The 27,105-nt window shown below is 47.9% G+C and overlaps 3 protein-coding genes across 9 annotated transcripts in view; 2 read left to right on the forward strand and 1 right to left on the reverse strand.

Moving 5' to 3' along the window:
- The window catches only part of LOC143767994 (uncharacterized), a 688,384-nt gene that overhangs the window by 435,399 nt on the left and 225,880 nt on the right, over window positions 1-27,105 (reverse strand). The gene's annotated exons all lie outside the window — the stretch shown is intronic.
- Window positions 1-27,105, forward strand: part of LOC143767998 (uncharacterized) — a 152,845-nt gene that overhangs the window by 86,163 nt on the left and 39,577 nt on the right. For 5 of the 6 annotated variants that reach the window (XM_077256614.1, XM_077256611.1, XM_077256612.1 and 2 more), the window contains 4 exons: window positions 12,571-12,702; window positions 12,832-13,011; window positions 13,093-13,213; window positions 13,297-13,394. In XM_077256614.1, coding sequence (XP_077112729.1) covers window positions 12,631-12,702; window positions 12,832-13,011; window positions 13,093-13,213; window positions 13,297-13,394 — 471 coding nt within the window. In that variant the 5' untranslated portion in view covers window positions 12,571-12,630. Of the gene's footprint in view, window positions 1-12,570; window positions 12,703-12,831; window positions 13,012-13,092; window positions 13,214-13,296; window positions 13,395-19,052; window positions 19,150-27,105 lie in introns of those variants that run through there. The other variant, XM_077256616.1, reaches the window with a different exon arrangement.
- LOC143768031 (oocyte zinc finger protein XlCOF8.4-like) overlaps window positions 19,093-27,105 on the forward strand; it is a 408,467-nt gene continuing 400,454 nt past the window's right edge. Inside the window, exon 1 of the mRNA XM_077256682.1 lies at window positions 19,093-19,259. The gene's annotated coding sequence lies outside the window, so the exon portion shown is untranslated. The remainder of the gene's footprint in view (window positions 19,260-27,105) is intronic.

Genomic DNA, 27,105 nt, shown 5'->3' on the forward strand with positions numbered 1-27,105 from the left:
ATTGAACTGGTGTCTTCATCTTCTCTGTTCACCTGTTCCCATCAAGATGTGGGAGTCGCTATATAACCTTGCTGCTCTGTTAGTTGCTTGCCGGTCAACAATGTTATCAGAAGCCTCTCTGTGCTTGTTCCTGCTCCTAGACAACTACTAGATAAGTTGGACTCTTGTCCATGTTTGTTTTTGCATTTTTGTTCCAGTTCACAGCTGTAGTTTCGTTACTGTGTCTGGAAAGCTCTTGTGAACAGGAATTGCCACTCTGGTGTTATGAGTTAATGCCAGAGTTTTAAAGTAATTTCTGGATGGTGTTTTGATAGGGTTTTCAGCTGACCATGAAAGTGTCCTTTCTGTCTTCTGCTATGTAGTAAGTGGACCTCAAATTTGCTAAACCTATTTTCATACTACGTTTGTTATTTCATCTTAATTCACCGCCAATACATGTGGGGGGCCTCTGTCTCCTTTCGGGGTATTTCTCTAGAGGTGAGCTAGGACTAATATTTTCCTCTGCTAGCATTATTTAGTCCTCCGGCTGGCGCTGGGCATCTAGAATCAACGTAGGCATGCTACCCGGCCACTGCTAGTTGTGCGTTAGGTTTAGTTCATGGTCAGCTCAGTTCCCATCTTCCAAGAGCTAGTTCCTATATATGCTGATGCTATGTTCTCTTGCCATTGAGATCATGACAGTTTGACCGGCCCACTAAAGGGTTAAAATCCTTGGCTGAGAAAGGAGAGAAATAAGTAGTCTGCTGAAATTTTTTTTTTTTTTTTTTTTTTTCCTCTCCTTCTAATCTTTGAATGGCTCTGTGTCCACCTGTTTGTAATGGATCTTCAGAGTGTAACTGCAGGTTTGAATGATCTCGCCACGAAGGTACAAAATTTGCAAGATTTTGTTTGTCATGCACCTGTATCTGAGCCGAGAATTCCTTTGCCGGAATTTTTCTCGGGGAATAGATCTGGGTTTCAGAATTTTCGAAATAATTGCAAATTATTTTTGTCCCTGAAATCTCGCTCTGCCGGAGACCCTGCACAGCAGGTCAGGATTGTGATTTCCTTGCTCCGGGGCGACCCTCAAGACTGGGCTTTTTCATTGACACCAGGGGATCCTGCGTTGCTCAATGTGGATGCGTTTTTTCTGGCCTTGGGGTTGCTTTATGACGAACCTCATTTGGAGCTTCAGGCAGAAAAAACTTTGATGTCCCTATCTCAGGGGCAAGATGAAGCGGAAATTTACTGCCAAAGATTCCGTAAATGGTCTGTGCTTACTCAGTGGAATGAGTGCGCCCTGGCGGCGACTTTCAGAGAGGGTCTCTCTGATGCCATTAAGGATGTTATGGTGGGGTTCCCTGTGCCTGCGGGTCTGAATGAGTCCATGACAATGGCTATTCAGATCGATAGGCGTTTGCGGGAGCGCAAACCAGTGCACCATCTGGCGGTGTCCACTGAGAAGTCACCAGAGAGTATGCAGTGTGATAGAATTCTGTCCCGAAGCGAGCGGCAGAATTTTAGACGGAAAAATGGGTTGTGTTTCTATTGTGGTGATTCTACTCATGTTATATCAGCATGCTCTAAGCGCACTAAAAAGCTTGGTAAATCTGTTTCCATTTGCACCTTACCGTCTAAGTTTATTCTATCTGTGACCCTGATTTGCTCTTTGTCATCTATTACCACGGACGCCTATGTCGACTCTGGCGCCGCTTTGAGTCTTATGGATTGGTCCTTTGCCAAACGCTGTGGGTATGATTTAGAGCCTTTGGAGACTCCTATTCCTCTGAAGGGGATTGACTCCACCCCATTGGCTAATAATAAACCACAATACTGGACACAAGTAACTATGCGTATTAATCCGGATCACCAGGAGATTATTCGCTTTCTGGTGCTGTATAATCTACATGATGATTTGGTGCTAGGATTGCCTTGGCTGCAATCTCACAACCCAGTCCTCGACTGGAGAGCTATGTCTGTGTTGAGCTGGGGATGTAAGGGGGCTCATGGGGATGTACCTGTGGTTTCCATTTCATCATCTATTCCCTCTGAAATTCCTGAGTTCCTGTCTGACTATCGTGACGTCTTTGAAGAACCCAAGGTTGGTTCATTACCTCCGCACCGAGAGTGCGATTGTGCCATAGATTTAATCCCGGGTAGTAAATACCCAAAGGGTCGTTTATTTAATCTGTCTGTGCCTGAACATGCTGCTATGCGTGAATATATAAAGGAGTCCTTGGAAAAGGGACATATTCGTCCATCGTCATCTCCCTTAGGAGCCGGTTTTTTCTTTGTGTCAAAAAAAGACGGCTCTTTGAGACCATGTATTGATTATCGGCTTTTGAATAAAATCACTGTTAAATATCAATACCCATTGCCGTTGCTGACTGATTTGTTTGCTCGCATAAAGGGGGCCAAGTGGTTCTCTAAGATTGACCTTCGTGGGGCGTATAATTTGGTGCGAATCAGGCAGGGGGATGAGTGGAAAACCGCATTTAATACGCCCGAGGGCCACTTTGAGTATTTAGTGATGCCTTTTGGTCTTTCAAATGCTCCGTCAGTTTTCCAGTCCTTTATGCATGATATTTTTCGCGATTATTTGGATAAATTTATGATTGTGTATCTGGATGATATTCTGATTTTTTCGGATGACTGGGACTCTCATGTCCAGCAAGTCAGGAGGGTTTTTCAGGTTTTGCGGTCTAATTCTTTGTGTGTGAAGGGTTCTAAGTGTGTTTTTGGGGTACAGAGGATTTCCTTTTTGGGATATATTTTTTCCCCCTCTTCCATTGAAATGGATCCTGTCAAGGTTCAAGCTATTTGTGATTGGACGCAGCCCTCTTCTCTTAAGAGTCTTCAGAAATTTTTGGGCTTTGCTAACTTTTATCGTCGATTTATTGCTGGTTTTTCGGATATTGCTAAGCCATTGACCGATTTGACTAAGAAGGGTGCTGATGTTGCTGATTGGTCCCCTGATGCTGTGGAGGCCTTTCGGGAGCTTAAGCGCCGTTTTTCCTCTGCCCCTGTGTTGCGTCAGCCTGATGTTGCTCTACCTTTTCAGGTTGAGGTCGACGCTTCTGAGATCGGAGCTGGGGCAGTGTTGTCGCAGAAAAGTTCTGAATGCTCCGTGATGAGGCCTTGTGCCTTCTTTTCCCGTAAATTTTCGCCCGCTGAGCGGAATTATGATGTTGGGAATCGGGAGCTTTTGGCCATGAAGTGGGCTTTTGAGGAGTGGCGCCATTGGCTTGAGGGGGCCAGACATCAGGTGGTGGTATTGACTGACCACAAAAATTTGATTTATCTTGAGACCGCCAGGCGCCTGAATCCTAGACAGGCGCGCTGGTCATTATTTTTCTCTCGGTTTAATTTTGTGGTGTCATACCTACCGGGTTCTAAGAATGTTAAGGCGGATGCCCTTTCTAGGAGTTTTGAGCCTGACTCGCCTGGTAACTCTGAGCCCACAGGTATCCTTAAGGATGGAGTAGTATTGTCAGCCGTTTCTCCAGACCTGCGGCGGGCCTTGCAGGAGTTTCAGGCGGATAGACCTGATCGTTGCCCACCTGATAAACTGTTTGTTCCTGATGATTGGACCAGTAGAGTCATCTCTGAGGTTCATTCTTCTGCGTTGGCAGGTCATCCTGGCATTTTTGGTACCAGGGATTTGGTGGCTAGGTCCTTCTGGTGGCCTTCCCTGTCACGAGATGTGCGAGGCTTTGTGCAGTCTTGTGACGTTTGTGCTCGGGCCAAGCCTTGTTGTTCTCGGGCTAGTGGATTATTGTTGCCCTTGCCTATTCCTAAGAGGCCTTGGACGCACATCTCGATGGATTTTATTTCAGATCTGCCTGTTTCTCAGAAGATGTCTGTCATCTGGGTGGTGTGTGACCGTTTCTCTAAGATGGTCCATTTGGTTCCTCTGCCCAAGTTGCCTTCTTCTTCCGAGTTGGTTCCTCTGTTTTTTCAAAACGTGGTTCGTTTGCATGGTATTCCTGAGAATATCGTTTCTGACAGAGGGACCCAATTCGTGTCTAGATTTTGGCGGGCATTCTGTGCTAGGATGGGCATGGATTTGTCTTTTTCGTCCGCTTTCCATCCTCAGACGAATGGCCAGACCGAGCGGATTAATCAGACCCTGGAGACATATCTGAGGTGTTTTGTGTCTGCTGACCAGGATGATTGGGTTGCTTTTTTGCCATTGGCGGAGTTCGCTCTCAATAATCGGGCCAGCTCTGCCACTTTGGTGTCCCCGTTTTTCTGTAATTCGGGGTTTCATCCTCGATTTTCCTCTGGTCAGGTGGAATCTTCGGATTGTCCTGGAGTGGATGCTGTGGTAGAGAGATTGCATCAGATCTGGGGGCAGGTGGTGGACAATTTGAGGTTGTCCCAGGAGAAGACTCAGCTTTTTGCCAACCGCCACCGTCGTGTTGGTCCTCGGCTTTGTGTTGGGGATTTGGTGTGGTTGTCTTCTCGTTTTGTCCCTATGAGGGTCTCTTCTCCTAAGTTTAAGCCTCGGTTCATCGGCCCGTATAAGATATTGGAGATTCTTAACCCTGTTTCCTTCCGTTTGGACCTCCCTGCATCCTTTTCTATTCATAACGTTTTTCATCGGTCATTATTGCGCAGGTATGAGGTACCGGTTGTGCCTTCCGTTGAGCCTCCTGCTCCGGTGTTGGTTGAGGGTGAGTTGGAGTACGTTGTGGAGAAAATCTTAGACTCTCGTGTTTCCAGACGGAGACTCCAGTATCTGGTCAAGTGGAAGGGATACGGCCAGGAGGATAATTCTTGGGTGAATGCATCTGATGTTCATGCCTCTGATCTGGTTCGTGCCTTTCATAGGGCCCATCCTGATCGCCCTGGTGGTTCTGGTGAGGGTTCGGTGCCCCCTCCTTGAGGGGGGGGTACTGTTGTGAATTTGGATTCTGGGCTCCCCCGGTGGCCACTGGTGGAATTGAACTGGTGTCTTCATCTTCTCTGTTCACCTGTTCCCATCAAGATGTGGGAGTCGCTATATAACCTTGCTGCTCTGTTAGTTGCTTGCCGGTCAACAATGTTATCAGAAGCCTCTCTGTGCTTGTTCCTGCTCCTAGACAACTACTAGATAAGTTGGACTCTTGTCCATGTTTGTTTTTGCATTTTTGTTCCAGTTCACAGCTGTAGTTTCGTTACTGTGTCTGGAAAGCTCTTGTGAACAGGAATTGCCACTCTGGTGTTATGAGTTAATGCCAGAGTTTTAAAGTAATTTCTGGATGGTGTTTTGATAGGGTTTTCAGCTGACCATGAAAGTGTCCTTTCTGTCTTCTGCTATGTAGTAAGTGGACCTCAAATTTGCTAAACCTATTTTCATACTACGTTTGTTATTTCATCTTAATTCACCGCCAATACATGTGGGGGGCCTCTGTCTCCTTTCGGGGTATTTCTCTAGAGGTGAGCTAGGACTAATATTTTCCTCTGCTAGCATTATTTAGTCCTCCGGCTGGCGCTGGGCATCTAGAATCAACGTAGGCATGCTACCCGGCCACTGCTAGTTGTGCGTTAGGTTTAGTTCATGGTCAGCTCAGTTCCCATCTTCCAAGAGCTAGTTCCTATATATGCTGATGCTATGTTCTCTTGCCATTGAGATCATGACAGGAGGGGGTGCTGCACATGATGGAGGGGGAGCTGCACATGATGGAGGGGGTGCTGCACATGATGGAGGAGGCTGTACATGATGGAGGGGGAGCTGCACATGATGGAGGGGAGCTGCACATGATGGAGGAGGAGCTGCACATGATGGAGGGGAGCTGCACATGATGGAGGAGGCTGTACATGATGGAGGAGGCTGTACATGATGGAGGGGGAGCTGCACATGATGGAGGGGGTGCTGTACATGATGGAGGGGGTGCTGTGCATGAAGGAGGAGGGGGTGCTGCACATGATGGAGGGGAGCTGTACATGAAGGAGTGGAGCTGTTTATGATGGAGGGGGTTCTGTACATGATGGAGGGGGTTCTGTACATGATGGAGGGGGTTCTGTGCATGATGGAGGGGGTTCTGTACATGATGGAGGGGGTTCTGTACATGATGGAGGGGGTTCTGTGCATGATGGAGGGGGTTCTGTACATGATGGAGGGGGTTCTGTACATGACGGAGGGGGTGCTGCACATGATGGAGGGGGAGCTGCACATGATGGAGGGGGAGCTGCACATGATGGAGGAGGCTGTACATGATGGAGGGGGTTCTGTGCATGAAGGAGGAGGGGGTGCTGCACATGATGGAGGGGAGCTGTACATGATGGAGGGGAGCTGTACATGAAGGAGGGGGTGCTGCACATGATGGAGGGGAGCTGTACATGAAGGAGTGGAGCTGTTTATGATGGAGGGGGAGCTGTACATGAAGGAGTGGAGCTGTACATGAAGGAGGGGAGCTGTACATGAAGGAGTGGAGCTGCACATGATGGAGGGGAGCTGCACATGATGGAGGGGGTGCTGCACATGATGGAGGGGAGCTGCACATGATGGAGGGGGTGCTGCACATGATGGAGGGGAGCTGTACATGATGGAGGGGAGCTGTACATGATGGAGGGGGTGCTGTACATGATGGAGGGGGTGCTGTACATGATGGAGGGGAGCTGCACATGATGGAGGGGAGCTGCACATGATGCAGGGGGTTCTGCTCATGATGGAGGGGGTTCTGCACATGATGGAGGGGAGCTGTACATGATGGAGGAGGCTGTACATGATGGAGGGGGTGCTGTACATGATGGAGGGGAGCTGTACATGATAAAGGGGGTACTGCACATGATGGGGGTACTGCACCTGATGGTGGAGAGCTGTACATGATGGAGGGGGTGCTGTACATGATGGAGGGGTTGCTGCACATGATGGAGGGGAGCTGTACATGATGGAGGGGAGCTGTACATGATGGAGGGGAGCTGTACATGATGGAGGGGGGTGCTGCACATGATGGAGGGGGGTGCTGCACATGATGGAGGGGGAGCTGCATATGATGGAGGGGGAGCTGCACATGATGGAGGGGGAGCTGCACATGATGGAGGGGGAGCTGCACATGATGGAGGGGGAGCTGCACATGATGGAGGGGGAGCTGCACATGATGGAGGGGGAGCTGCACATGATGGAGGGGGAGCTGCACATGATGGAGGGGGAGCTGCACATGATGGAGGGGGTGCTGCACATGATGGAGGGGGTGCTGCACATGATGGAGGGGGTGCTGCACATGATGGAGGGGGTGCTGCACATGATGGAGGGGGCTTCACATGATGAAAAGGTGCTGTACATTATGGAGGGGGCTCCACATGATGAAGAGGTGCTGTACATTGTGGAGGGGGGCTACACATGATGAAGAGGTGCTGTACATTATGGAGGGGGCTACACATGATGAAGAGGTGCTGTACATGATGGAGGGGTTCTGCAAATGATGTACGAGAACACTGTGATCAGAAGAGGAGCTGTGCCTGCTCGGGATCGCTTATGAGGTATGTATGGAAAACGTTTTTTTTTGTTTATAAAATGAATTAAATGGGTGAGAGGGGCTGCACATGATGGAGGGGAGCTGCCCATGATGGAGCTTGTGCTGCCCATGATGGAGCTTGTGCTGCCCATGGTGGAGCTTGTGCTGCCCATGGTGGAGCTTGTGCTGCCCATGGTGGAGCTTGTGCTGCCCATGGTGGAGCTTGTGCTGCCCATGGTGGAGCTTGTGCTGCCCATGGTGGAGCTTGTGCTGCCCATGGTGGAGCTTGTGCTGCCCATGGTGGAGCTTGTGCTGCCCATGGTGGAGCTTGTGCTGCCCATGGTGGAGCTTGTGCTGCACATGGTGGAGCTTGTGCTGCACATGGTGGAGCTTGTGCTGCAAATGATGGAGGGGATGCAGATGATGGAGGAGGCTGCGATTTGCAAATTATGAAGTGGGGGCTGCAAGTGATGATGGAGGGGTGGTGTAAATTATGGAGGGGGTTGCAGATGATAAAGGGGGGGATGGAAACTATCATTTGTAGCACCGCTCCCATCATTTGCACCATCCCTTAACCATGTGCAGCACCGCCTCCATCATTTGCAGCCCTCCCCCATCATGTGCAGCACCCCCTCCTCATTTGCAGCCCCCTCCATCATCTGCAGCACCCCTTTATCATGTGCAGCACCTTCTCCATCATGTGCAGCCCCCGTCCTTCATGTGCAGCACCCCCTCCATCATTTGCAGCTTCCTCCATCATGTGCAGCATTCCCTCCATCATTTTCAGCCTCCTCCATCATGTGCAGCACCCCATCATTTGCAGCCTCCTGCATCATGTGCAGCACCCCCTCCATCATTTGCAGCCCCCCCAGTTAATTTTATAAAGAAAAAAATGTTTTTCATACATACCTCATAAGCGATTCCCAGCAGGCGCAGCTCCTCTTCTGGTCACAGTGTCCTCGTACATGTCGGTGCGTATACGCTGACACCTGACCAGAAGTCCAGGGAGTAGGAGCTGCGCAGCAGTCCAGGTAAGATAGCAGTGCACAGCTCCGAGAAAGCTCCCGGGGTCAATGTGTGCGCCGCAGACCCGCAGTGAACAGCGCATTAGTGCACAATGGGGCCCGGTGAGCAGAAGCACAAGAGGGTGGGCCCTGCGGGCCTCCCTGTGTGCAGCTCATCATTGGGCCCCATACAGCAGTAAGGGCAGTAATACCCTGATCGCGGCCCTCGCGTAGAGTAGGGCCCAGCCAGAAGAGTGTACCTTGTAATGGTGGCAGCTTAAAAATTCTTTTGGCCAAAACAAAAGATGCTGGCTATGTATGTGATTTGGTGTCTGCTGGGAACTGTCAATATCAGATTGGTGAGGGCGTGGTGCAGAAGATGAATTTTTCCAAGAGCGGGCGGTGGGATTGTGGAAGGTTCGAGGTGTGGAGGCGGAAATGAGGTGGAGCCTAGGCGGAGTCTCAAGGGGGCCCAAAAATTTTGACAGTATGGGGCCCGTAATTCCTACTGGCAGCCCTGCTTATGTGCCCCCATTTATTAGTAATGTCACCTATGTACCCCATATATTAATAATAACAAAAGATTGACCATCACATCCAAACATAAATTACCGCATATACTCGAGTATAAGCTGAGAATTTCAGCCCATTTTTTTTGGCTGAAATTGCCCCTCTCGGCTTATACTCGAGTCATACCCAGGGGTCGGCAGGGGAGCAGCAGCTGTGTAATAATACTCACCTGCTCCTGGCGTGGTGTCCCTGGTTTCCCGGCAGCTTCCTGTAGTGAGCTGTCACATGGTACCGCTCATTACAGCAATGAATATGGACCCGACTCCACTCCCATAGGGGTGGAGCCACATATTCATTACTGCATATTCATTCATATTCGCTCACTACAGGAAGAAGCTGCCGGCGCCGGGGAACAGACGTGAAGGGACCGTGCTGGCAGCAGGTGAGTATAACGCAGTGCGCGATATTCACCTGCTCCCCGTTCCACCGTCGGCTCCGCTGCGTCTTCCCGTCCTCTGCAATGACGCTCAGGTCAGAGGGCGCGGTGACGCGATTAGTGCGCGCCGCCCTCTGCCTGAACAGTCTGTGCAGAGGACGGGGAAGACACAGCGGCGGTCGGCGCTGGAACGGGGAGCAGGTGAATATAGCAAGTGCCGGGGGCCTGAGCGACAAGAGGTGAGTATGTGATTTTTTTTAATCGCAGCAACAGCATATGGAGCAAATATCTGTATGGAGCATCTTATGGGGCCATGTGCAGCATTATATGGAGCAAATATCTCTGGAGCAGTGCTGCATATATATGGGGCAAATATCTCTATGGAGCATCTTATGGGGCCATGTGCAGCATTATATGGGGCAAATATTTTTCTGGAGCATCTTATGGGGCCATAATACGCATTTGTGCAGCATTATATGGGGCAAATGTGTTTATGGAGCATCCTATGGGGCCATAATCAGCATTTGTGGAGCATTAGATGGGGCAAATGTGTCTATGGAGCATCTTATGGGGCCATAATCAGCATATGTGCAGCATTATATTGGGCATATTTTAATATGGAGCATCTTATGGAGCCCATCATAAACTGTTTGGAGCATCTTATGGGGCCATCATGAACTGTATGGAGCATTATATGGGGCTCCTGATTCAATATGGATATTCAAAAACACTTAAACTACTGATGTCTCAATTTATTTTACTTTTATTGGTATTTATTTTTATTTTTTAAATTTAACAGAAGTTGCTGCATTTTCCACCCTAGGCTTATACTCGAGTCATTAAGTTTTCCCTGTTTTTTTGTGGTAAAATTAGGGGGGGTCGGCTTATATTCGGGTCGGCTTATACTCGAGTATATACTGTAGGTCTGAACAGGTGCTTTCCTAGAGTCGCCAACTCGTATATACACTACAGTTCCAAAGTTTAAGGTCACTCGAACAATTTTGTGTTTTCCATGAAAACTCATACTTTTATTAATCAAATGAGTTGCCCTAAGAATTGAAAATCTAGTCCAGACATTGACAAGGTTCGAAAAAAAGATTATTTTCTTCTTCAAACTTTGCTTTCTTCAAAAAATGCTCCCTTTGTAGCAATTACAGCATTGCAGACCTTTGGCATTCTGGCAGTTAATTTGCTGAGATAATCTGAAGAAATGTCCCCCCCATGCTTCCAGAATCCCCTCCCACAAGTTGCTTTGGCTTGATGGGCACTTTTTGCGCACCATACGGTCAAGCTGCTATCACAACAACTCAATGGGGTTGAGATCTGGTGACTGCACTGGCCTCTCCATTACAGATAGAATACAAGCTGCCCGCTTCTTCCCTAAATAGTTCTTGCATAATTTGGAGGTGTGCTTTGGGTCATTGTCCTGTTGTCGGATGAAATTGGCTCCAATAAAGCGCTGACCACAGGGTATGGCATGGCGTTGCAAAATGGAGTGATAGCCTTCCTTATTCAAAATCCCTTTTACCTTGTACAAATCTCCCACTTTACCAGCACCAAAGCAACCCCAGATCACATTACCTCTACCATGCTTGACAGATGGCGTCAGGCACTCTTCAAGCATCTTTTCAGTTGTTCTGCATCTCACAAATGTTGTTCTGTGTAATCCAAACACCTCAAACTTGGATTCGTCTGTCCATAACACTTTTTTCCAATCTTCCTCTGTCCAATGTCTGCGTTCTTATGTCCATATTAATCTTTTCCTTTTATTAGCAAGTCTCAGATATGGCTTTTTCTTTGCCACTCTGCCCTGAAGGCCAGCATCTCACAGTCGCCTCTTCACTGTAGACGTTGACACTGGCGTTTTGCGTGTACTATTTAATGTAGCTGGAAACAACAAATGTAATGCTCCAGATTCTCAACTAGCTCAAAGGAAGGTCAGGTTTGTAGGTTATCTAATCAGCCAAACTGTTTTCAGCTGTGCTTTCATACTTGCACAAGGGTTTCAAGGGTTTTCTAACCATCCATTAGCCTTCTTACACAGTTAGAAAACACAAAGTACCATAAGAACACTGGAGTGATGGTTCTTGGAAATGGGCTTCTATACACCTATGAAGATATTGCATTACAAACCACACGTTTGCAGCTAGAATAATCATTTACCACAAAAACAATGTATAGAGTGTAGTTCTGAATAATTTAATGTTAGCTTCATTGGAGAAAACTGTGCTTTTCTTTAAAAAATAAAGACATTTCTAAGTGACCCTAAACTTTGGAACTGTAGTGTACGTTCAAACAAAATGGAGTACTCTGTAACGCGAAAACATGAAATATGAAAATTGCATTACTGCACTAGAGATATGAAAAATTGAGAATGCTTAGTACATAAATTGGTCAATTCATGTGTACCTTGCCGCCACGATAAGGCGATTCTCGTTGCTAGGACCTAATAATGCTAATCCTCTCTTTGACTGAAGACTGAATCTCTATGGACGGGTAGGAGCCTGCTACAATTAAAAACGCCTGAGGCAATTTTGGAGCCAATTTTCTTTAGAAACATTTTAAAATCTGTTTTTTTCTGGTATTTTTCTTATAATATAGGAAAGCCTAAGGCCATAAATAAACCCCATAAAATACTGTACATGGAGACTTTGGGATCAGATCATTTCTGTCCGCTGTGTTTGTGGAAACAAACAAGCTTTTATGAAAGCCTCAAACTTCTGTGTGTGAATCAGAGCTGAGATCTAACGTGATAGAAGATTACAGTGCGGGGAAGACGGGAAACCTTCATATAGAGGCCGGAGGGGATGGAGTCAGTGACCGACTCTGAACAAATATGTTTCTAGAGCCGCAGTAGAAGATGAAGATGTCGTCCTCATCATGAAGTCGTTATTTCTCCTGTCACGTGTAATGAATATCTCCTGCAGTATTACTAATGCCGATTCCAGGGTCGGTAAATGAGACGAGAATTCGCGTTATGGAAGATGAGTCTATGAGGAACGTATTCAGCTGCCGACTCCGAGGAGGAAACTGCTTGTTGTCTGTGGCCTAAATATATAGGTTTTATTAGTAGATGTAAAGAAGGAAACTAAATACTGTAAAATAATAAATTTCCTCCTATGTTTCCCTTATTATCTCCAGTAATTGTATTGTTACACAGGATTCTTATGATGTTACATCGGCTCTTCTTCTCATTCAGGTCTCTACAATATCGGATCCTCTCAGTCATGATCTTCTATATAAGAGAATTTTCCTGAATATGGACAGAGACAAGATGGCAGAGAGGATAATACACCTCACCCTAGAGATCCTCTTCCGTCTTACTGGGGAGGTGAGAGATTCTGATGACGTCACATTTCATCATTCTTCTCTATGGAAATAACAGACGGACAGAACTGGAGAGGTGAGGACTCTGGAAATGTCTGTAGTGAGATTCATTAATGTGTCTCTCCATAACCAGGATTACACAGTAGTGAAGAAGACCTCTAGTGAGCGCTGTCAGCACCCTGTGTTTGAGGGATGGGGAAGACCCCTGAGCCCAATCACAGGTCCTCCACCTCACCCCCTGATACATGAGAACATCAATCACCAGAAGATCCTAGAACTCACCTACAAGATGATTGAGCTGCTGACTGGAGAGGTGACACTGCTGGGAATGCTGGGACATTATTCTGTAATGCTCTGAAGGGATCGGGGGTGACGGTATCATTGTATGTGTCAGGTTCCTATAAGGTGTCAGGATGTCGCCGTCTATTTCTCCATGGAGGAGTGGGAGTATTTAGAAAGACACAGAGACCTGTACAAGGACGTCATGATTGAGGTTCCCCAGCCCCTCACATCAGGTAATAGACAGGACTAAATACACACGGCCTATAATTATCTGTATGTAAAGAGTGAATTCAGTCCCTGTATGTGTTTCCTCCAGATCTATCCAGTAAGAAGACAACACCAGAGAGATGTCCCCGTCCTCTTCTTCCACAGGACAGTAAACAAGAAGATCCCAATGTTCCTCAGGATCATCAGGTAGATGGAGAGAAGGTGTCATGAGATCTCCCCTATGATGTGTAGACGGCTGTGAAGATCTTGTGCTCAGTCTTGTTTTATCCACCAGTATTATATGTTTTATGCTTGTGTAATGAGGACGAGAATTAGAGAGAATTATATAGGTGATACTGTGGCTGCACACAGCAGTCTGTATACATTATACAGGTCATACTGTGACTGTTGTATATACATCATATAGGTGATATTGTGGCTATTCACTGCACATTATACAGGTCATACTGTGACTTGTATATACATTATATAGGCGATACTGCGGCTGTACCCAGCAGTCTATACATTATACAGGTGATACTGTGGCTATTTACAGCAGTCTATACGTTATACAGGTCATACTGTGACTGCTATCTATACATTATATAGGTGATACTGCGGCTGTACACAGCAGTCTATACATTATACAGTTGTTACTGTGACTGCTATATATACATGATGTAGGTGATACTGCGGCTGTACACAGCAGTCTATGTACATTATACAGGTGATACTGTGACTGCTGTATATACATGAATGATATAGGTGATACTGTGGCTGTTCACAGCAGTCTATATACATTATATACAGTCATGGCCAAAAGTATTCACACCCCTGCAATTCTGTCAGATAATTCTCAGTTTCTTCCTGAAAATGATTGCAAACACAAATTCTTTGGTATTATTATCTTCATTTAATTTGTCGTAAATGAAAAAAACACAAAAAGAATTGTCCTAAAGCCAAATTGGATATAATTCCACACCAAACATAAAAAAGAGGGTGGACAAAAGTATTGGCACTGTTCGAAAAATCATGTGATGCTTCTCTAATTTGTGTAATTAACAGCCCCTGTAACTTACCTGTGGCACCTAACAGGTGTTGGCAATAACTAAATCACACTTGCAGCTAGTTGACATGGATTAAAGTTGACTCAACCTCTGTCCTGTGTCCTTGTGTGTACCACATTGAGCATGGAGAAAAGAAAGAAGACCAAAAAACTGAGGACTTGAGAAACCAAATTGTGAGGAAGCATGAGCAATCTCAAGGCTACAAGTCATCTCCAAAGACCTGAATGTTCCTGTGTCTACCGTGCGCAGTGTCATCAAGAAGTTTAAAGCCTATGGCACTGTGGCTAACCTCCCTAGATGTGGACGGAAAAGAAAAATTGACAAGAGATTTCAACGCAAGAATGTGCGGATGTTGGATAAAGAACCTCGACTAACATCCAAACAAGTTCAAGCTGCCCTGCAGTCCGAGGGTACAACAGTGTCAACCCGTACTATCCGTCGGCGTCTGAATGAAAAGGGACTGTATGGTAGGAGACCCAGGAAGACCCCACTTCTTACCCCAAGACATAAAAAAGCCAGGCTGCAGTTTGCCAAAACTTACCTGAAAAAGCCTAAAATGATTTGGAAGAATGTTCTCTGGTCAGATGAGACAAAATTAGAGCTTTTTGGGTAAAGGCATCAACATTGAGTTTACAGGAGAAAAAAAGAGGCATTCAAAGAAAAGAACACGGTCCCTACAGTCAAACATGGCGGAGGTTCCCTGATGTTTTGGGGTTGCTTTGCTGCCTCTGCCACTGGACTGCTTGACCGTGTGCATGGCATTATGAAATCTGAAGACTACCAACAAATTTTGCAGCATAATGTAGGGTCCAGTGTGAGAAAGTTGTTTCTCCCTCAGAGGTCATGGGTTTTCCAGCAGGACAATGACCCAAAACACACTTCAAAAAACACTAGAAAATGGTTTGAGAGAAAGCACTGGAGACTTCTAAGGTGGCCAGCAATGAGTCCAGACCTGAATCCCATAGAACACCTGTGGAGAGATCTAAAAATGGCATGTTGGAGAAGGCACCCTTCAAATATCATGGTCCTGGAGCAGTTTGCCAAAGAAGAGTGGTCTAAAATTCCAGCAGAGCATTGTAAGAAACTCATTGGTGGTTACCGGAAGCGGTTGGTCGCAGTTATTTTGGCTAAAGGTACCTTCACACTAAACGATATCGCTAGCGATCCGTGACGTTGCAGCATCCTGGATAGCGATATCGTTGAGTTTGACACCCAGCAGCGATCAGGATCCTGCTGTGATATCGCTGGTCGTTGCTGAAAGTTCAGAACTTTATTTGGTCGTCAGATCGCCGTGTATCGTTGTGTTTGACAGCAAAAGCAACGATGCCAGCGATGTTTTACAATGGTAACCAGGGTAAATATCGGGTTACTAAGCGCAGGGCCGCGCTTAGTAACCCGATGTTTACCCTGGTTACCATCGTAAAAGTAAAAACAAACAGTACATACTCATCTTCTGATGTCTGTCACACGTCCCTCGCTGTCCGCTTCCTGCACTGACTGAGCGCCGGCCGTAAAGTAAAAGTACAGCACAGCGGTGACGTCACCGCTCTGCTGTTAGGGCCGGCACTCAGTCAGTGCAGGGAAGCGGACGCCGGGAGACGCGAATGTGAGTATGTACTGTTTGTTTTTTAACATTTTACACTGGTAACCAGGGTAAACATCGGGATACTAAGCGCGGCCCTGCGCTTAGCAACCCGATGTTTACCCTGGTTACCCGGGGACCTCGGCATCGTTGGTCGCTGGAGAGCGGTCTGTGTGACAGCTCTCCAGCGACCAAACAGCGACGCTGCAGCGATCGGCATCGTTGTCTGTATCGCTGCAGCGTCGCTTAGTGTGAAGGTACCTTAAAGGTTGTGCAACCAAGTATTAGGCTGAGGGTGCCAATACATTTGTCTGGCCCATTTTTTGAGTTTTGTGTGAAATGATCAATTTTTGCTTCATTCTCTTTTGTGTTTTTTCATTTAAGACAAATGAAGATAATAATACCAAAGAATTTGTGTTTGCAATCATTTTCAGGAAGAAACTGAGTATTATCTGACAGAATTGCAGGGGTGTGAATACTTTTGGCCATGAATGTAGGTGATACTGTGACTGCTGTATATATATTATATGGGTGATACTGCAGCTGTACACATACAGTACATTATACAGATGATACTGCGGCTATACACAGCAGTCTATATACGTTATACAGGTGATACTGTGACTGCTATATATACACATTATATACAGTTACGTCCATATATATTCGGACAGACAACATTTTTCTAATTTTGGTTATAGACATTACCACAATGAATTTTAAACAAAACAATTCAGATGCAGTTGAAGTTCTGACTTTCAGCTTTCATTTGAGGGTATCCACATTAAAATTGGATGAAGGGTTTAGGAGTTTCAGCTCCTTAACATGTGCCACTCTGTTTTTAAAGGGACCAAAAGTAATAGGACAGATTAAATAATTGTAAATAAAATGTTCATTTCTAGTACTTGGTTGAAAACCCTTTGTTGGCAATGACTGCCTGAAGTCTTGAACTCATGGACATCACCAGACGCTGTGTTTCCTCCTTTTTGATGCTCTGCCAGGCCTTCACTGCGGTGGTTTTCAGTTGCTGTTTGTTTGTGGGCCTTTCTGTCTGAAGTTTAGTCTTTAACAAGTGAAATGCTGCTCAATTGGGTTGAGATCAGGCGACTGACTTGGCCATTCAAGAATATTCCACTTCTTTGATTTAATAAACTCCTGGGTTGCTTTGGCTTTATGTTTTGGGTCATTGTCCATCTGTAGTATGAAACGACGACCAATCAGTTTGGCTGCATTTGGCTGGATCTGAGCACACAGTATGGCTCTGAATACCTCAGAATTCATTCTGCTGCTTCTGTCCTGTGTCACATCATCAATAAACACTAGTGACCCAGTGCCACTGGCAGCCATGCATGCCCCAGCCATCACACTGCCTCCGCCGTGTTTTACAGATGGTGTGGTATGCTTTGGATCATGAGCTGTACCACGCCTTCACCATACTTTTCTCTTTCCATCATTCTGGTAGAGGTTGATCTTGGTTTCATCTGTCCAAAGAATGTTCTTCCAGAACTGTGCTGGCTTTTTTAGATGTTTTTTTTAGCAAAGTTCAGTCTAGCCTTTTGATTCTTGACACTTATGAGTGGCTTGCACCGTGCAGTGAACCCTCTGTATTTACTTTCATGCAGTCTTCTCTTTATGGTAGATTTGGATATTGATACGCCGACCTCCTGGAGAGTGTTGGTCACTTGGTTGGCTGTTGTGAAGGGGTTTCTCTTCACCATGGAGATTATTCTTCTATCCTCCACCACTGTTGTCTTCCGTGGGCGCCCAGGTCTTTTTGCATTGATGAGTTCACCAGTGCTTTCTTTCTTTCTTTTGCCACTCCTAATATTGTAGCAATTTCTCAGATGGGTTTTTTCTTTTTTTGCAGCTTAAAGGGAACCTGTCACCCCCCCCTCCAGTCGTTTCAAACTAAAAGAGCCACCTTGTGCAGCAGTAATGCTGCATTCTGACAAGGTGGCTCTTTTAGTTCTGGGTGCTGTAACTAGAGAAATAATCTGTTTTACAATTTGTCCCAAATACCTGGTCTTCAGTCAAGGAGGCCGGCGTTTCCCCCCTGCTTCAGACAGCACACAGCTGTCACTCACATCTTCTTGGCGCCGGGCACCGCCTCCTCCTCACCGCTGTTTTCAAAAAGCCGGCACCTGTGCTCTTTTTCCCTGCCTGATGCAGGCGCAGTGAGCGCTGCCCGTCTTTCCTCATATGCAGTCCAGCTGACTGCGCCTGCGTGGCCGCCCTGCCTGTGATTCCCAGCCCCGCAGTGACTTATGATTTATTCACATAGCAGGGCTGGGATTCACAGGCAGGGCGGCCGCGCAGGCGCAGTCAGCTGGGCTGCATATGAGGAAAGACTGGCAGCGCTCACTGCACCTGCACCAAGCAGGGGAAAAGAGCACAGGCGCCACCTGTTCCCTCATCCAGCACCATGACAACCAGCACAGCAGAGTCGTGCATACACTGAGGCCCCTGATCATGTGACCCCTGACTCCTCCCCTCCTGTGACCTCATCACAGGTCCTGTGCACGCAGAACAGCCATATATATGGAGGGCGTTCGGCTCTGAGTGGAGGTAGGTGCTGGAGGCTCCATTATTCTCTATGTGGAGTGCGGCTCTGCGGGTGGAGGTCGGTGCTGGAGGCTCCATTATTCTCTATGTGGAGTGCGGCTCTGCGGGTGGAGGTCGGTGCTGGAGGCTCCATTATTCTCTATGTGGAGTGCGGCTCTGCGGGTGGAGGTCGGTGCTGGAGGCTCCATTATTCTCTATGTGGAGTGCGGCTCTGCGGGTGGAGGTCGGTGCTGGAGGCTCCATTATTCTCTATGTGGAGTGCGGCTCTGCGGGTGGAGGTCGGTGCTGGAGGCTCCATTATTCTCTATGTGGAGTGCGGCTCTGCGGGTGGAGGTCGGTGCTGGAGGCTCCATTATTCTCTATGTGGAGTGCGGCTCTGCGGTTGGAGGTCGGTGCTGGAGGCCCCATTATTCTCTATGTGGAGTGCGGCTCTGCGGGTGGAGGTCGGTGCTGGAGGCTCCATTATTCTCTATGAGGAGTGCGGCTCTGCAGGTGGAGGTCGGTGCTGGAGGCTCCATTATTCTCTATGTGGAGTGCGGCTCTGCGGGTGGAGGTCGGTGCTGGAGGCTCCATTATTCTCTATGTGGAGTGCAGCTCTGCGGGTGGAGGTCGGTGCTGGAGGCTCCATTCTCTATGTGGAGGTCAGTGCTGGAGGCTCCATTATTCTCTATGTGGAGTGCGGCTCTGCGGGTGGAGGTCGGTGCTGGAGGCTCCATTATTCTCTATGTGGAGTGCGGCTCTGCGGGTGGAGGTCGGTGCTGGAGGCTCCATTATTCTCTATGTGGAGTGCGGCTCTGCAGGTGGAGGTCGGTGCTGGAGGCTCCATTATTCTCTATGTGGAGTGCGGCTCTGCGGGTGGAGGTAGGTTCTGGTGCAGCGCCCACCAGGGCCGTGGGGCACTCGGTATCTTAAAGGAGACGTGTCACGGCTGCAGTGACCAGGTCCTTGGCCCTGGGCGTCCAATAAAAGGAGAAGTGATGATGAAAAAGGGGAAATAAAGTTTATAAAAGTTATTGTTCGTGACACCACCTGTGGTATTCAGCAAATAAGAGATGTTAGCCGACGCTGAAGTTCAGATCCTCTTGGGCAGGTGGTAATGCAGCGGAGTTGTTATAGCTCTCCACAGGTAGAGCTAACCCCAGGGCAGATATAGCATGGGTGATGATGTTGGTTGTGGTACAGGGCAAATGACGCAGCAGATAAATTGGAGGACACAGGGACTGTAGTTTCTTTGCCTTTAATTGTAGGTGCAGTCCGGAGCACAGGTACAGGTGGTATTGGAAATCCGGGCAGCCTGGAAGCAGTTCAGAATCCCCCTAGCCAGGTGGGGTTGGAAGCCTCCCTACTGCGCTGTTGTTTAGGTTCTTGTTGCCTTAAGCTTTCTTCAAGTTCCTCTCTGTCTGTCCTTTTGGTAGAACACTACCCGCATGGCAGGCAGCTTGAACCCTTTTTTCTGATGTCACTCTCTCATGGTGATTCCTGGCTCTCTAGTTTGCTCCTGTGCCTTCGGGTGTCAAATATGGACAGGAGACCTGCAGTCTCCTGTTCTCCGGATATAGTTGCGGGGCATGCAGTTCCCACACAACTACGGACTCCAGTGTCTGGCCTGTTGCGCTCAGTCCTGGGGTGATCTCAGTCGTAGCTCCTATCCCTAGTTTCTCCTCACTTGCTTCCTCCTCCTTCACTGTCTCACACTCACTGACTAACTCTGCCTCCAGACCAGAACTTATCAGGGAAGTTCCGCTGAAACTGGGTTTATAGCTCCCCCTTCTAGCCTGGAGTCAGGAAGATGTCGTATGCCAGTGTTACCTGTTAAGGGGATCCCGTCTTGCTTCCAGGCATGACATCACCCCTTTGAGGGAGGCATTGCCACTGTGGCAACCGGACTCCTGGGGTGCCACATTCTCCCCTAATAAAATTCAGTAATCCTGGACTGAGGAAACCTAAAACAACATATTAAAGGGAATCTGTCAACCCAAAAATCGTATATGAGCTAAGGCCTCCGGCATCAGGGGCTTATCTACAGCATTCTGTAATGAGGTAGATAAGCCCCCGATCTAACCTGAAAGGTAAGAAAAACAGGTAATATTATACTCACCCAGGGGCTTTCCCCCTGCGGTCTGGGTCCGATGGGCGTTGCAGTCTGGGTCCGGCGCCTCCTATCTTCATACGATGACGTCCTCTTCTTGTCTTCCTGCCGCAGCTCTGGAGCAGGCGTACTTTGTCTGCCCTGTTGAGGAAGGTGCCGTCATCCCCCCACATAGTATAGTGTTCCCACAGTACCTTTATCCCCCCCCCCCCACACACAGTATAATGTTCCCACAGCACTGTTATCCCCCCACACAGTATAATGTTCCCACAGTACAGCCACCCCCCTACACACAGTATGATGTTTTCACGGTACCACCATCCCCCCACATACAGTATAATGTTCCCTGTGGTCTTGGAGTTGGAATAAATCGTGAGGTTTTATAGTTGGAATAATCCCTCTGGAACATAGTTTTAACTTTTACCTTCTCCGATACAGGTATACCCTCGATCATGTATGCAGGCCTTACTAGATACCAAGGTTTTCTGCAGTAATATGAGGATGGTTTCAGAGAAGTACAACATTTCTTGAAATCAAGATTAGTGGAGTGTAGCAAACACAATGACTTCACGGAAGATCTTCTAAAATGGACTTTTACTCATAAACTTCTTTCATTTTGACAGGAAATATTTCCACCAGCTCAGGGGTACTGCGATGGGGAGCTAACCCATGCTAACCTATTCCTGGGCAGGTGGGAGGAAACCACAATATTCAATGATGATCATAAGTGTTGGCATCCATATATTGAGGTATGGTATAGATATATTAATGACATTTTTATCATCTGTCAAGGACGAGTGAACAATTTCTTGAATTTGTCAGGGAATTCCACATCAATAGAGTGGGCCTTGGATTTATATCGGAGATTAATTATAGCCAGTTGTCTTTTCTGAATGCACTAATCAAGAAAGAATGGGATGGGACCCTAGGAACCCTCATCTACCATAAATTATTGGGGTGTGAAAGCCACCACCCCATTCTTCTAAAAAAAAAAAAAAATGGAATACTCAAGAGCCAATTTTTATGATTGAGAAGAAATTGTTCTAATGTCACAGATTCTAATATACAGGCAATAGATGGGAACACCAGATTCAAGGAAAAGGGTACCCACAGTTCATTTTGGATTCCGCTTGAAGGTTTTCAGGAAAGCAGGAGAGACAGATACTCCTCCAAACCTAACCAAGAGACCAAGTAAAAGATGGTATAACACAAGTAGTATGAACTTACGACAGAGTGATGGTATCTTTAATATCCTCAGAAAACACTGTCATATACTTGTGGCCGACCCGGACCTGAGGGGTGCAGTGGGATCTACTCCTACAATAACTTTCAGAAAGAGTCGGTCAATTAGGGACCATTTAGTGCATGGCTTCTGTAGAAACCTTCACCCAAGGGGACTTGGCTCGATAGAAGAATCTGCGTTTTCTTTATATGTTGTACATGTAATTGGATGAGACCATGTAAATCTTTCTCGAGTTCCTCCACTGATAAAACATTTTCCAGAGGGATTATTCTGTAACACCTCAGGTCTTTTTTACAGCCACATGAACCTGCCATCTTAGATTTTACTTGTTTTTAGACTTCCATGACTTTGATCTCAGAGACAGGACTTTTCTATATTTGTGGAATGCAATCCAAATCCATTATGTGCTCCGGCATGGAGCGCATGCTTCTGGGCATGTGCAGTCGCAGACAGGAGATCATGATACGCTCCGGTTTGGAATGCACATATCCGAGCATGCGCAATTGCAGACAATGATCCTAGATGTTCTCTGGCGTGGAACTCATAACTACGGGTATGTGCAGTCGGGGACGAGTGGCGTGGTGGCAATCAGTTTATCTGACGTTTCAGTATAAAGCACGTCACTTCGGACATGCACACTAGGGGATGCACATTATCTGCCCTGTAGCGCCCGAGAAGCAGCGCAGTATATTATTGCAGACAGACTCCATTCTGTATATCCTATGACAATTCACCTCTAGGAATAGGTCTCCTAGTCTGGGGAGCGTTTTGGATGAAGTGGGATATTTAAACATGGACACCTGGCTATTAGGCACACTATGCTGAACAATATGAATTATCATCCTTACAGTATATCAAGCCTCCCGATGAAGTTGTTGGGAGAACACATCAGGGATTATTATTGAACCATTCTCTGATGAGCACCATATCTTTTCCTGTATATAATATATACCTTGAAACATATCTGGTCCTATTTAACGTATCAGTGAATTTTTTTGCTATGTATATCAGGGTTCCCTAGGGTTTCTGAAAGGCAGTCACCATTGAGCGGGGGCGCCGTTGTCATTCCTTAGGCTGCCATCCTCTGGTGCCATCCATCAGCTTTGTTTAGGTATGGGATAGGGTAAGGTAGTGGCTGTATCATTTACATCTGTTTATATACATCCACAACAAGCCAACGGCACATTCTCCTTCCCCATCACCACAATTTCAGCGATTTCCTCTTTCCCATGATGGTGATACTGTTGAATAGAATAGTGACTGATGGAGTCAAAAGCTCCTGATCCACCAATCAGCCTTCACCTGTGAATCTAAGACTCCATGCACTGCAGGCACATTGACGTCACTACATCACACCTGTAGTATGGAGCCTCAGTACTCACACTGCACAGACCGGAGCAGCGCACCTCAGGAACAGGGTTGGGTGTGTAGCGTGTGCTTTTTTTTTTAAATATCAGGAATTGTGAGGGCATCATATTAAGTGTAGGGCTGTGGGGGGTCTCATACTGAGTGGGTGGCTACTAGGGGCTATTATACTGATTGGGGGTTTGTGGTGGACTGTAAGGTCCTCCATACTAAGTGAGGGCCCTCATTTTGTGTAGTAGGCTGTTCTGGCCATAATACTGTGTGAGTGGATGTGGGGTCCATCATAATGTTTCAGGGGCTGTGGAGGTCACCATACTGTGTGAGAGCCCCCATTCTGAGCTACATGGGCACACAGGCAGGGCCGTATTTAGAGTTTCTGCTGCCCTAGGCACTTTTAGTGCTGCCTCCCCCATTGGTGAGTATGACACTATCTGCATAGACTTTTGGGGAGAATCGCTGTTGTGGAAATCGCCTTTTGCAGCAGATCGGGCAGTTTTTCTGCATCTGCTGTGTAATGGATCACTTACGGCAACACTGTGTTTGGTTTCGTTCATTCCCTATGGGATTTGCAGCACTTGCTGTGATCTGGGAACTGCGGTACCATACCTCCCAACTTTTGAAGCAGGGAAAAAGGTCTAAAGGTTGCGGCGCACGTAGTGCGCCGCGGCAAATTTTAGGCCACGCCTCTGACCCCGCCCATTTCACAACTAATCACACCCATATCCAAGTCCCAACCACAGCCATTTAGCACTTCTGATCACACTGTTTCATATACAATAATTAAAACCCCCAAAAAATATGGCTACGCAGTGCTCCATACTGTATAATGGCTACGCAGGGCTCCACATACTGTATAATGGCCACACATGATGCTCCATACTGTATAATGGCCACACATGATGCTCCATTCTGTATAATGGCCACACATGATGCTCCATACTGTATAATGGCCACACATGATGCTCCATACTGTATAATGGCCATTGCCCACACATGATACTCCATACTCACCAGTGACGTCTCTAGGTGAAGTCCTTCATCTTTCATCCAGCACAGACCGCCATCATTTCTTCCAGCCAGGACTCCTTTCTGCAGGAAATAACAGTTATCTCAAGCTCTGCTTGCAGAACACATTACTTAATTTTTCACAACTTCTACATTACACCACATGAAGAAAAAAAGGCGATATAGTGTCACTCTACACAGTAACAGGACGCCTCCCCCCCATTTAAAACAGTATACTCAAAAAATAAAATAAATACATCACTGCAGTAATAATATCCCTTAATTAGCCCCTATGGTAATAATATTCCCCATCTTGGCCCCGTTTATCTCATTCCTGGCTCCAGCCATATGTTCTCGCATCCTGCCCTCATGAGTATCCATTCTACCCCATATGATCTCCCCATCCTGCCCCATCTGTCTCTATCATATCCATCCTGCACCATGTCTTTCATTCTGCCCCGTGTCTCCAATCATGCCCCGTATCTACATTCTGTCCATGCCTCCAGTCCTGCCCCCAGTGTGTCCAGCAACCTGCCCCAGTATGTCAAGCATATTACCCCCAGTGTGTCCAGCAATCTGCCCCAGTGTGTCCAGCAATCTGCCCCAGTGTGTCCAGCATATTGCCCCAGTGTGTCCAGTATTGCCCCCGGAGATTGTGTCCGGCAATCTCCAATAGTGTGTCCAGCATATTACCCTCAGTGTGTCCAGCAATCTGCCCCAGTGTGTCCAGCACTGCCCCCAGTTTGTCCAGCACTGCCCCCAGTGTGTCCAGCAATCTGCCCCAGTGTGTCCAGCATATTACCCCCCAGTGTGTTCAGCAATCTGCCCCAGTGTGTCCAGCATATTACCCCTAGTGTGTTCAGCAATCTGCCCCAGTGTGTCCAGCATATTGCCCCCAGTGTGTCCAGCAATCTGCCCCAGTGTGTACAGCAATCTGCCCCAGTGTCCAGCATTGCCCCAGTGTGTCCAGCAATCTGCCCGTGTCTAGCATTGCCCCAGTGTGCAGCATTGCCCCCAGTGTGTCCAGCAATCTGCCCCAGTGTGTCCAGCAATCTGCCCCAGTGTGTCCAGCAATCTGCCCCAGTGTGTCCAGCAATCTGCCCCAGTGTGTCCAGCATATTGCCCCCGTGTGTCCAGCATATTGCCCCCGTGTGTCCAGCATATTGCCCCAGTGTGTACAGCAATCTGCCCCAGTGTCCAGCATTCTGCCCCCAGTGTGTCCAGCATTCTGCCCCAGTGTGTCCAGCATTCTGCCCCAGTGTGTCCAGCATTCTGCCCCAGTGTGTCCAGCATTCTGCCCCAGTGTGTCCAGCATTCTGCCCCAGTGTGTCCAGCATTCTGCCCCAGTGTGTCCAGCATTCTGCCCCAGTGTGTCCAGCATTCTGCCCCAGTGTGTCCAGCATTCTGCCCCAGTGTGTCCAGCATTCTGCCCCAGTGTGTCCAGCATTCTGCCCCAGTGTGTCCAGCATTCTGCCCCAGTGTCCAGCATTCTGCCCCAGTGTGTCCAGCATTCTGCCCCAGTGTGTCCAGCATTCTGCCCCAGTGTGTCCAGCATTCTGCCCCAGTGTGTCCAGCATTCTGCCCCAGTGTGTCCAGCATTCTGCCCCAGTGTGTCCAGCATTCTGCCCCAGTGTGTCCAGCATTCTGCCCCAGTGTGTCCAGCATTCTGCCCCAGTGTGTCCAGCATTCTGCCCCAGTGTGTCCAGCATTCTGCCCCAGTGTGTCCAGCATTCTGCCCCAGTGTGTCCAGCATTCTGCCCCAGTGTGTCCAGCATTCTGCCCCAGTGTGTCCAGCATTCTGCCCCAGTGTGTCCAGCATTCTGCCCCAGTGTGTCCAGCATTCTGCCCCAGTGTGTCCAGCATTCTGCCCCAGTGTGTCCAGCATTCTGCCCCAGTGTGTCCAGCATTCTGCCCCAGTGTGTCCAGCATTCTGCCCCAGTGTGTCCAGCATTCTGCCCCAGTGTGTCCAGCATTCTGCCCCAGTGTGTCCAGCATTCTGCCCCAGTGTGTCCAGCATTCTGCCCCCAGTGTGTCCAGCAATGCCCCCAGTGTGTCCAGCATATTGCCCCCAGTGTGTCCAGCATTGCCCCAGTGTGTCCAGCAATCTGCCCCAGGGTCTGTCAGACATAAAGAAAAAATAAAAAGTAAAATCCTCACCTCTCCCGTTCCCAGCGCAGGTCTGGTGCACTCAGCGACTCTCCGGCTCTGCAACGCTCAGGACAGAGAGGCTGAGCGCGCAGTGATGACGTCATCGCACCCTCTGCCCTGAGACGTCGCAGAGTCAGAGAGCGGTGAAGACGCTGCAGCTGCTGCAGGAACCAGGAGAGGTGAGTATTAGAAGGGGGGGCCCATACTCACTTGTCAGCTGTCCCACACACCGCGCGGCCGCGCCGACATCCCTCTGGCTCTGTCCCGCCGCAGCGCCATCTTCCTGAGTGAGCGGTCACGTGGTATCGCTAATTAAAGATCATGAATATGCGCATATTCATGAGCTTAATCAGCGGTACCACGTGACCGCTCACTCAGGACGCGCTACAGACGCTGAGACCAGGCATCGCTGGAGCAGGGTGAGTATCGTCTTAAAGGAGGGTGGGACGCGGGGGGCGGGGCGGTCGGTCGCGTTTGACCTGGGACTTTAAAAAAAAAAAAAAAAAAACTTGCTCAGGTGCCGCCCCCCGCAATGTCGCCGCCCTAGGCACGTGCCCTCGAGTGCCTAGTGGCAAATACGGCCCTGCACACAGGAGAACAATTTCAACGTGATGCGTCAAATAGCGATAAGTGAGAAATACAGACCTGTGGTCTAACTGGTTACAGACTTGAATTGATATGGTGTTTTCTGCCAGGAGGGAGACATCAGATAGTACGTTCTTAAGGAAAGCAAATATATAATGGCAGTGGGAATCTGGATATCAGGCAGAAAGCATAGCTGAGACAAAGAGCAGGGCGAGGTCCTTAGCTCAGGCTGATAGGCCTACTTAAAAAGTACTGGAACATTGACCTGGAAG

Source organism: Ranitomeya variabilis, chromosome 4 (genome assembly GCF_051348905.1).
Source record: "Ranitomeya variabilis isolate aRanVar5 chromosome 4, aRanVar5.hap1, whole genome shotgun sequence".
Lineage (NCBI taxonomy): Eukaryota > Metazoa > Chordata > Amphibia > Anura > Dendrobatidae > Ranitomeya > Ranitomeya variabilis.